Source organism: Saccoglossus kowalevskii, chromosome 5 (genome assembly GCF_978046115.1).
Source record: "Saccoglossus kowalevskii chromosome 5, keSacKowa6.1, whole genome shotgun sequence".
NCBI lineage: Eukaryota > Metazoa > Hemichordata > Enteropneusta > Harrimaniidae > Saccoglossus > Saccoglossus kowalevskii.
The window spans coordinates 21,950,078-21,962,348 of NC_140645.1; the positions used below are offsets into that span (position 1 = coordinate 21,950,078).

At 34.2% G+C, this 12,271-nt stretch overlaps 1 protein-coding gene across 4 annotated transcripts in view; it reads right to left on the bottom strand.

Moving 5' to 3' along the window:
- LOC100371732 (SID1 transmembrane family member 1-like) overlaps positions 1–12,271 on the bottom strand; it is a 63,807-nt gene that overhangs the window by 16,800 nt on the left and 34,736 nt on the right. For 2 of the 4 annotated variants that reach the window (XM_085499230.1, XM_085499229.1), the window contains exons 12-18: positions 10,916–11,062; positions 7,630–7,725; positions 6,634–6,773; positions 4,842–4,982; positions 4,190–4,263; positions 1,770–1,893; positions 850–967 (exon numbers count right to left, since the gene is read on the bottom strand). In XM_085499230.1, coding sequence (XP_085355356.1) covers positions 850–967; positions 1,770–1,893; positions 4,190–4,263; positions 4,842–4,982; positions 6,634–6,773; positions 7,630–7,725; positions 10,916–11,062 — 840 coding nt within the window. The remainder of the gene's footprint in view (positions 1–849; positions 968–1,769; positions 1,894–4,189; positions 4,264–4,841; positions 4,983–6,633; positions 6,774–7,629; positions 7,726–10,915; positions 11,063–12,271) is intronic. The other 2 variants (XM_085499233.1, XM_085499231.1) reach the window with 1 other exon arrangement.

Sequence of the window (12,271 nt, forward strand, 5' to 3'; positions counted from 1 at the left end):
CAACATGATTAGCTAAACATTGTCCACGTCCATAATGTGTCTGCATGCCTTTGTCTGATAAAGCAACCGCAATCACCCACTTAAAAAAAATAACTTACGCGGATGGATAACTCATTAACATTAATTGGAATTAATATTATCATCACAATACTATTGCAGGATTGGTCAATGAATTCTGATATATCCATTTTTATTCATATAAAATTTTTATGATATAACTGTCATCATAACGCCATAAATTACAGAGTGCCGAAATTTTGCGATATTGCACTGGGAATTTTTATCCTACCATATTAGGAAATGTGAGTTCCAAATATGGAACAATTACGCACGTAACAAGCTCTAATAATTAAAACAAACATGGCGACCCACAGGATTTTACCAGACCCCACTAAAGAAGTTCGCTAAAACTGTTCTAAACTTTTTGGATTTCGGCATTCAAAAGATGTATCATTGGGAGGAAAAGATGTATAATATGGTAATTCGGTTATTATGAGGATTCACTCAGACAGTACACCGTCACATTGACGTCTGCTACGTCTCAATCGATACTCCTCCTGTACTGTCTTCATGCATACTTTTTGGTATCCTTGTAATAACAGGGATTGCGTTAACCCCATATTTTGCTTCCTGGACTTCAATTATTGAAGAGGGACCCATTTTTTCAGGCAAGCTGGGATCCAATCTCTAATAAAGTTATCCAGGGTTAAATTTCAATTTCGTAAAATTTGGTAAGTGGGACTAGCGCAAAACCTGTAATAACATTATAATATTCATAAAACATTTATAATGACCCCAGCTGTATACCCTTCTCCATATAAATTGCAAATTTAACAAGAGGTAACTTACCAAATTGAAAGTTTGAGTATGTTGGACATACATGGTAGCAACCACTTAGAAATCCTTCCATAATCAGTGCTATACCAATGGCATAAAACAAACCAAAGTGTTTTGGGATACCATACCCCTATGAGATGAAGGGAAAGAAATTGAATTTTAAGTAATAAATGAAAGTATAGCTCATCTCATTTTGCACGCTTGCATGTGTACAGTGATTGGTTGGCAAGAACTTGTCATTTGCACCAAAAGATAAACAACACTGTTGTTCGTTTTGGTTGTTATTAAATATACATGTATGTGTCTCAGGGCAAAACAATAATGTGCAGCGTTGTCACAGCGGTCCATGAGACAGTTGCTGATGAGTGAGCAATATTTGTTATCATACCATACATTTGTTTGTTGTCCAATTTTGCAGCCATGCTTAACTAACTCCCCCCTACCCTCGAAAGATTTCTATTGTTGGGGTTTGACTTAGTTCCCACCCCTTAAAAAATGTGATTTTTTGAGGTGAGTAGCGTGGGTGCTAAGTCAGATGAGTACAGTATATGCTTCATTATAGTTAATACTTCACTATAATAAACTACTGTAAAACATGTCTTTTTAGCTAGCATGTTATTTTAGCTAATTTAGCTAATCCGTAATTTCGCTAAATTAAGATATCACTAATTAGAATAGAGTATATTCTCACAGAAAGTTTATTGGCACTTTAGCTAAATTAAGATTCAGTTAGTTCATGCATGGAGTCAAATTTGCTAAAATGGCATGTAGCTATTTCAAAGTGTTTTATAGTAATTGTTTAAGAGTTTTTATAATAAGGTTACAGTGTATAGATATTGTGTAGTGTAGCGAGAGTCCATTCTTACTCATCTAATAACAATATATCAAGTGGTTAATTAACTCAAGCTACAATAACTGCAATATATATATACCTTTTCAAATTCATCATTTCTCTCCACAGCTTTCTTATGAATCGCATCCTCTCTCCAAATCACTATTAAAAACAATATGCCAAGTAAAATGTAGCCAATATTGCTGAATAGATTGTTGAAAGCACTGAAATATAAACATAACAAGCCATGCATGGCACAGTCCCCGTTAGTTATCAAATTTAAGATATAAAGTTTTGTTTATAGTAATATAGCTGGAATATAAACATGTCAGGAATATGATGATTGTTTAACATTTAAATGATTGACATTTGTATCTGATCGTCAAATGAGTATTGAGGGATATTGCTCTGGAACAGCATTAATTAAAACAAAATCAGCCATTATGAATATATGTATAATGAATATATGAAATTTGAACATAATCAGTCAAAACAAGTCAGACATATGGCTCTAGAAGCCCATTCATTAAAACAAAATGGCCATTAGTCAGACATTCAGAATCCGATCTAAAAAATAAAACAAGTTTTTTAGCACAAAAGTAGCCACCATTAGGCCACTTTGAAAAGAATCGTCAAACCACTATATTCGTATATCTGTGACATGATGTATAATGAATATTAAAAATTTGAACATAATCAGTCAAAACAAGTCAGACATATGGGTCTGGAAACCCATTCATTAAAACAAAATGGCCATTAGTCAGACATTCAGAATCTGATCTAAAAAATAAAACAAGTTTTTTAGCACAAAAATAGCTACCATTTGGCCACTTTGAAAAGGATCGTCAAACCACTATATCCGTATATCTGTGACATGATGTATAATGAATATTAAAAATTTGAACATAATCAGTCAAAACAAGTCAGACATATGGGTCTGGAAACCCATTCATTAAAACAAAATGGCCACCAGTCGGCCATTTTGAATGTTATCTGAAAAACAAAATTATTTGCAGCAAGGTCCCATAATGTCTAATGTATATATCAAGTTTGAACAAAATCCATCTGTAAACAGCCAAGAAATGCTTGATTTTTATGATTTTTAGAACAAAAATGGCCGCCATTCGGCCATCTTGAATCAGATCATAAAACAAAATGATTTTCATCAAGGTCCTATAATGTCCAACGTATATACAAGGTTTGAACAAAATCCATCTGTAAACAGCCGGGAAATGCTTGATTTTGATGATTTTTAGAACAAAAATGGCCGCTATTCGGCCATCTTGAATCAGATCGTGAAACAAATTGACGTGCATATGTATGATATCATTTATGATGTATGTGTGAAGTTTGATTGTGATTGGTCCAGGCATTTCTAAGATACAGGTCCGGACGCACACACAGACGCACGCACGCACAGACACACAGAGGTCAAAACATAAGTCCCCGTTTTCGGACTTCGTCCGAACGGGGACTAATTACAATGATCAGTTCAAATTAGCTACAAATGCATACTGAGTATTGGGTGCCACAGTTGCTCCACTGCAATGTGTACAACATGGGTCTCATGCATGTAAAACACATGTAAATGACACTTTTCATTTAAATACAAAATTCTAATATGACATCTTTTGTATATGTGACATCAAAGTGAGTACTAATTAGCAGGAGCTTAGCATTGGTTGTTGCATCAGACTCACGACTAAGTAACAATGGGTTCAATTATCAGTGTTCACTGATGACATCATTGACTGGCCCTCTAGAGGCGAAATGACACCAGGCAAAGTGGACGTTTGTCATCTACTTCACAGCCCGTTTTATACCCGATATTTAGGGCATTTCACAGCACATACAAGTTGTTCCTATCAACAGAATTCATTCATAGATCTTAAATTTCATGTACAGAGTGACAAAAGCCAGACCTTTGTTCCCCTTTAAGCTTATTTGGAACTGAACAACAACAAGAGTAGATCTCTACCCTGGGTGAATGTTTTAAGATTCTATGAGGCCGACATGAAGCCATGGTTCCCTGGATGAGTGCACAGAAACTCTACAGCGACACTGAAACCACTAATTGATGTACGCAAAATTTGGGAAAATTAACATGCATTCTTCAGCTGTTTGTTATCAACTGAGCCTGGATGACAATGAGATAGTATAAAATACTTTATTTTGTTTTGAATTAAATTTCGCTGAAGGAATGATTCAGTGAAAATAAAATAAAGCGAATATACCTTTTTTCCTATATTTTACATACAACTTGCCAAAAATCAGTGAAAATAAATTACATGTACATACAAAACACCCAAAAAGTCTTTTCAGCGAAAATTAATTCCAGCTATAATAAAGAATTTTACAATAGCACATAAAAATATATATGTCTTGCACTCCTGAACTTGGAAAATGGTTTCTGTGGCAAAATACAATATATGTCAGGATCCATACTTAATTCAATGAAACATTACAAGCTGTTACTTCACTGGGGACAAGTAAGGGATTGTAAATTATATCATAGTTTACCTGATTACTCCCAAAGGATTAGCACACAGGAAGTTATAATAGCAAATATCTTCATCACCAGATACATTGAACATCTGGAAATAATAACAAAATAATGAAATATATATTTAAACATTACATTAGAACTAGAATAATAATAATAATAATAATAATAATTTTATTGCTTCCGTGTAAAAAAGATTTACATAGGATAAGTACAGCAAAAATAAGTTTTAAAATAATAACAAGTTATATGTAAGAAAATAAGCCTGAATGACTGGTCATGATTTCTGTGTTGCAATTCCTTGGTATTATTATGTCACCATATCTCCATAGCTACAGAGTGCTTTTTGCTGTTTTTTTTTACCTTTACAAGAATTGTAAATTCTAAATATTTAGTGATTTAACAATATTTTTAAGATAAGGAAATTGGTCAGTTATGGGTTTCCCATCAGCAGTTTGAACAGGAAAATGTTATAACATACACTTTAGTGTCACTACAAGGACACCACAAAATTAAGTATTAGATCATACTCAATTGCATCAATATGTGTTGTGTGTCGGTTGATAGACACGTTGATACTGCATACTTTACCGCATCCTTGCAACGATCTCATATTCTATAACTACGGTCACCATTCTCATTTGCATATCACCATGACGATATACTTACTGTTTGATAAGTAATGACTAGCTGAATGACAGGCAGAGCATAAAATACAGATATTGGCAGCAAGTTCCAATGATATAGCTTGTATTTCTTTCTCAGTGCTTTGCGATCTTTGCGAGCCAAGTCACTCACATACAGGAACGTCTGAAACATTCAAATTGTAAGCAACTGTCATCAGCAGAAACAGTTATTCAGGTTTAACAGTGTAGACAGTGTAAGTCCTTAATTTCATATTTAGATACAGAATGTGGAAATTGTGCCAAAAATTTGTTTTGTAAACTTGATTCTACTTTTGGATCATGACTTATTCCACATTTTAAAAAGAGCAGTAAACAAAGTTTATCATTAACCATTTGATCAACAAAGTCAACTTTTGCTATTTTTCAAAAATAAATCTTTGTAATTTCTTTCATATTTTTTTTAACAATTTTGATAATAATTTGTAGTAAAGAAAATTTTGTTAACTTGGATTAAAATTAAATAGATTTTAGAAAAATACAAAAAAATGTGCAAAATGTTGAACTGAAATTTTGATGGATAAAATGCTGGCATTAAAAGGATTAGACTATAAATGCTTAAAAAAAACATAGCATAACTATTACAACCTTATCCATTGAGAACCTAGATGGATGAACAACAAACGAACGATGTAATAGATAGATAGATATTTTATTTGACACAAAATTTAGCATGAATGAAAATAAAAACATCCAATAAATCAATGGTCAAGAAAAACACAAATGAAACAATAGACTAAACTAAAGCTTAGATATATAATCAATAAATTTTCTTAAGCAATTGACAATGAAGCTATCTTTAGTGCCTAGCAAGCACTTGAATTTCTCAAAGAGTTGATAACTTGCAAATGTTGTCATCATAAATTGCTAATTCAGCTTCAAATTTAGTACAAGCTTGTACAATCTGACTATTTTTACATGTAATATTTTGTTTTTGTATAGCAAAAGTATAAAAGTCCTGAAACTTAAAAAATACAACACAGGCTGGAAAAGTCACCATAATTACATAAAAATAATAATTAATATTCATGTTCCTCGAATGTATTACATGTACTGTATTATTCTCAATTTTCTTCACAGAGTAATATAACTTGTATGAAAGTTTCTGAAAAATAACGTATCTAAGCAAAATGTGTTCCTTAATTAATACTGCATGTACTGCAATAATCTCAATGTCCCCATATAGAATAAGATAACATGAAATGTATAGAAGTTCCTAAAAATAATAGTACAGCAACATATTTAAACAAAATGAAATATTAGCCATGTTTGACAAGCCATTGAGAATGCCACAACAACCCCCCCCCCCCCCCACACACACACAAATGAAATGTCAGCATTTAATATATCTTGCTTTTTCAAGTGCATGCATATACCAGTTTGACACTGAACACACGGCTTGGACTATGTTGGCCAAATGTAAAACATATATGGCAATTCCAAATTATAGTGGATTGTGGGAAGAGCAGGAGCAGACACACTTTATGATTGGCAGAGTTGTGTTAGATTTGGTTATAACTATCCCACAATGCACAATGATTTAGAATTGCGATATCTTGGATTGACCATCTTGAATTGAATTATGACTCGTATACCTTGCTTTGCATTTATTGTAAAATACTTTATTTTCACTTAGAATCCAACGAATATACCTTTTTTCCTATATTTTACATTCAACTTGTTAAAAATCAATGAAAATAAGTTCCATACAAAACACCCAAAAAGCCTTTTCAGCTAAAATTATAACCAGCGAAAATAAAGTATTTTACAGTACTCACCTTGGTTCTGTATATGTCCTTCTCCTCTTCAATGTCATGTAACATATCAATTTCATCTTCATCTATAGAGCTATCATCAGAGTCTTGATAACGACGATGTCTATGATGATGATGTGATGTGCCACCATTATCAGCACCGCCTGACAGTAAACAATGACGAACAACAGTAAACATGACAAACACAAAAACACTTACACACGCTAAAAACAAAAATGGCGCTGTCTGCTGTAAACCTCGCTTTCATATTTGCTTGAGACTCCGTAGGTCAACTGATTTCAACAACAATGCCGAGTAGCTGAACTTCAGGTCTTTATTTGGGGGTGGCCCACCGAAAGTTCTTTCCAGTCGCTGTCTGTTTCAGGCCAATTTCTTGCTATCCACACATTTTCTCAAGCATAAATGCCTTTCAATAGACTCTATATAGGGAGTTTTAACAACATTACAAAAGCTGAATGCCACTTTAATATCAATTTTCAAAACAATGTACACCGACGGTACAACTCCAAGGTAAACATTGCCACTAAGCGAAGGGAGTTCCTTAGGCCCCCTACCTTTAATCTTAAACACTAGAGTCACACAATGTTTGGTATATGGCCCTTCAGATAACTATACATGTTATGAAGAGGGGCATATACATGTAGTCAAAATGGGGGGGGGGGCACTAGAGGAACATGGTTAGGAGTAGAATTATGGATGAAGGGTCCCTAAGAAACTCTTCACTAAACCACTGAACCATCTATTAACAATAAATATTAGACAGATTAAGATGTTCAGTTGTAGATCTGTTTTCTTTCAAAATAGTAACCAGAACGAGTATGTACATGTATGTATGATAACATATATATGCATTGTATCAATTTAAAAACAGATTTCCTGGATGAATAAACCCAAATTAATAGTTTCAGTTTTCAGACTTCCTCAAACAAGGCCGGTATATCCATCATATACCTGGGTAATACATCCCTAATCCCTACAGGTAAGAAAACAAAACTATACCTTGTTTATTAAAAGGATCTTGCAGTTCAGTTGTACCATAATGAGGTCTATGTTGTTCATTTGCTATCGGGGCTTCAATGTCTGCATCGTCATTGCCTACAATTACACAAGTCAACAAATATAAACCATTTGTAGATTTCCGTGTCACATGGTATTTTTGTAATAAGAATATATCATCACAATCATCCTGTCATTGTGTTTTGTTCATAGTAAGTTGTCAAAAAACAACTAAGGTATTATCCAAGTATCCATTTGAAATAACATCAAGTGCAGGTGAATGAATGACTTATAGTGAGTGCTGTGTACTCCTGAAATGTGTGTTCTTTTTGTACAATTCAGGAGAACATATGCAATTAGCGGAGTGTATCACACATAAACTTCAAATGAGCCTGCAAGGTTGGTGATGTAATCAAACAACATATTACTTGCACTTGAAAGACGCAAATTGTCTATCTCCTATGAAAACAGCAGAAGTTGCCATAGATAATAATTAACTTTTTCACAAGACTTTCTTGCCCAATTTTTCTGCACTTTTTTCGTATATTTTTCAATATTTCTGAAAATTAACCAAAATTTTGAAGTCAACAGATAAAATTTGAATCTATTTTCAGTTTTTACTCAAAATATTTGGCTATTTTTGTCCCAATCTTCTGAGGGAAAGTGTAGACTATAAACAAGACTATTTTGTGATAAAAAGAGGGAACTGGTGGTGAAAAGGTTTTTCATTTTTTTGTGATGTATTGGAACAACAAATCAGTACCATAGCAACTAAAAAGTTGATCATGTGTTACCATAGCAATGATAAATGTTGCAATGAACAACAATTTGTACATCATGTGATGATATGGGAGCAGTCCAAGCAACAAATCAGTACCATAGCAACTAAAAAGTTGATCATGTGTTACCATAGCAATGATAAATGTTGCAATGAACAACAATTTGTACATCATGTGATGATATGGGAGCAGTCCAAGCAACAAATCAGTACCGTAGCAACTGAAGTTGATCATATATTACCATAGCAACAATACATCAAGTAACAATGTGTGAACATTTCCAAATAGGCACATGTTGAATACACGTCTGCTTAACCCGTAAACCATTATTTTCCCTGCCAAAATGTTGGCCTAAAACATTGCACATTCATATTATTTCTGCATTAATTTGTGAAATAAATAATTCCTATATGGCAATTATATAGATGAAAAGTGACAAAGTTTTACTTGGGAGTTGAAAAGGTTAATGTGGTATAGTGCTATAGTACATTTATGTTGTGGTACTCCCATGATGCATCTCACTGTTAACAACTGATGGATCGATCACTAGTAGCATAGCGTTTGTTACAACAGACTCATAATCGGTATACAAGAGTACTGTTATCTTTCACACATAATGAGATGCATCATGGGAGTACCACCATATATGGTAAGCATTAGCAATGACCTGCAATGCAGTTTCACTGACATATAACTGCAATATCCCCCATAGTAAATCGATTAGCATAACCTTAAATTATCATAATCCACAGTACCTACAAATCTACCTTTTAATAAAATAATATTCTGGGAACATAACTCAATAAACACAAAGGAGTACATTATAGTGTGACACAAAGTGTTCATCCAGTAATAATTAATGAGCGCCCTCTATAGACTAATAATATAAAAATCTGTACACCGCCACTAGGTGGTGCTTTATTCGACATATTGGAATTACTGTCAAATACTTAATTTTTGCTTGTAATTTATCTTCACTATTATTCAGTGAAAATAAAATCCAGCGAATATACCTTTTTTCCTATGTTTTGCCTTAAACTCAACAAATATCGAGGAAAATAAACTCCATACAAAACACCCAAAAAGTCTTTTCAGTAAAAATCTATTCCAGCTAATTCCCATATCAGTTTTCTGAATACTGTGATTTTTCTTATTGCAATGTAAACATTTTAGACTGGATAACTACTTGCATGATGTAATGAAAATTTGATTGTAAGTTTATTTCGAAAAAATATTGCTAGGAAGGGTATTATTTTGGCCGATTTCCTAAACCGAGACTGTAACTGCAAAGGTCACCAACATGTGTAGATGCCACACCTAATTAGCATAGATTCATGTAGTTTCTTAAATCATGATTTCTCTGTTATTATTTTCACACTAGGGGTTGGTCATATAATAAAAATGCTAGATATCACCTGATATAATTTATTTGTAGAGCAGCATGGTTGATACTTGCAACATCATGGATTATACAGGCCTATGATGTCACTCGTACCAATCAGCTCAACCAATGATATCAGGTGTTATAGATCACCAAATCAGAATTAGGATTTTTTATGATATCATAACTTTACAATATCATACAATAATAAGTGATATATAATGAAGTGGCATAGCTCTGAGTTTTTTCTAATATTTATCACAGACTTCTGCATTAGGCAGCTGTATATGAGTAGCTATACACATAAGCAGCCACATATCAAACATTTACTTTGGCAAGAAGGCAGCTGCTGTTGCAACACACAATATTTGAAATGAACATACAATATATAATTTTAAATCGTTACAGACATAATGTAATATGAAATTATGACAGTAAGCTTCACTTTTGTGAGAGTTAACAGAGCACTCTTAACACTAGAAGTGAGCCTTATTTAATAACAGAGCGCCCTCAACACCTATAAGTGAGCCTCACTTTGGTGAATGTAAGCAGAGCGCCCTCAACATCTAGAAGTGAGCCTCATTTTGGTTAGAGTTAACAGAGCACAATTAAAACCTAGAAGTTGAAGTGAGCCTCATTTTGGAGGGAATAAAGAGCGCCTTCAATACCTAGAAGTGAGCCTCACTTTGGTGAGTGTAAGCAGAGCGCCCTCAACACCTAGAAGTGAGCCTCACTTTGGTGAGTGTAAGCAGAGCGCCCTCAACACCTAGAAGTGAGCCTCACTTTGGTGAGAGTGAACAGAGCACCCTCAACACATGAATTACGTTGTAGGAATAGAGCCAGAAAGCTAGATGATGCAGAAAGTATATATATTTATAAAATTTAGCAAGTCTTTTTCCAGCCATGATGGATTTATGATACCTACACCAGAAATGACCACAGCGTTTACATCCCACGATTTTGCTATATATTAGGGTTTTTAAAAATATGGCGTATGGAACTAAAAATAGATATAATCCAAAACACAGTGTGTTACATTGTAATAGTTATAGCTAAGGTCATCTCTTGGTCAACGGGTACCATGGTAACAATCCAAGATGGCCACTGACTGGCTATTTTATGCAAGCACCTCGATCTGTATGCTTGTTGTCTCTTTCCTCCAATGTGTCTTCTTGGATGGCACCATAATTAAGAAAGGGGGAGTAGTCAGTCATCTCAATGTCATTGGATGGAGGGTTAGTTGGGTGTTGTCTTTGACGACTGTGATGAAATACTCCTGGGAAATCAAGTGCACATTCTTGAACTTATATTAAGAAGCGTTTTTTTAAAATAGTTTTGATACTATTATTACCACATTGCTGTACTAGTAAACAACTAGAGAACAATATGTCATAGGACTATTATAGCAATTTTTCATGCTTCATATAATGAGCTTCTTTTTTGGCCCAAATTACTTCACATGATAGGATAGGATACATATGCCAATATATACGGAAACACCACCTAGATTGCTGGCTACTTCTCGCCTAAACATCATCTGGACATCTGACTATACACATGTAAACATCACCTAGACAGCTAACAATACACATGTAAACAACAGCTGACTATACAGATGTGAACATCACCTAGACAGCTGACTATACACATGTATACTTCACCTAGACAGCTGACTATACACATGTAAACATCACCTAGACAGCTGACTATACACATGTAAACTTCACCTAGACAGCTGACTATTCACATGTATACTTCACCTAGACAGCTGACTATACAAATGTATACATCACCTAGACAGCTGACTATACACATGTAAACATCACCTAGACAGCTGACAATACACATGTATACATCACCTAGACAGCTGACTATACACATGTAAACATCACCTAGACAGCTGACTATTCACATGTATACTTCACCTAGACAGCTAACTATACACATGTAAACATCACCTAGACAGCTGTCCATACACATGTAAACATCACCTAGACAGCTGACTATTCACTTGTATACATCACCTAGACAGCTGACTATACACATGTAAACATCACCTAGACAGCTGACTATTCACATGTATACTTCACCTAGACAGCTGACTATACACATGTAAACATCACCTAGACAGCTGTCTATACACATGTAAACATCACCTAGACAGTTGACTATACACATGTAAACATCACCTAGACAGCTAACTATACACATGTAAACATCACCTAGACAGCTGACTATACACATGTAAACATCACCTCAACAGCTGACTATACACATGTAAACATCACCTAGACAGCTGACTATACACATGTAAACATCACCTAGACAGCTGACTATACACATGTAAACATCACCTAGACAGTTGACTATACACATGTAAACATCACCTAGACAGCTAACTATACACATGTAAACATCACCTAGACAGCTAACTAAAAACATGTAAACATCATCTAGACAGCTGACTATACACATGTAAACATCA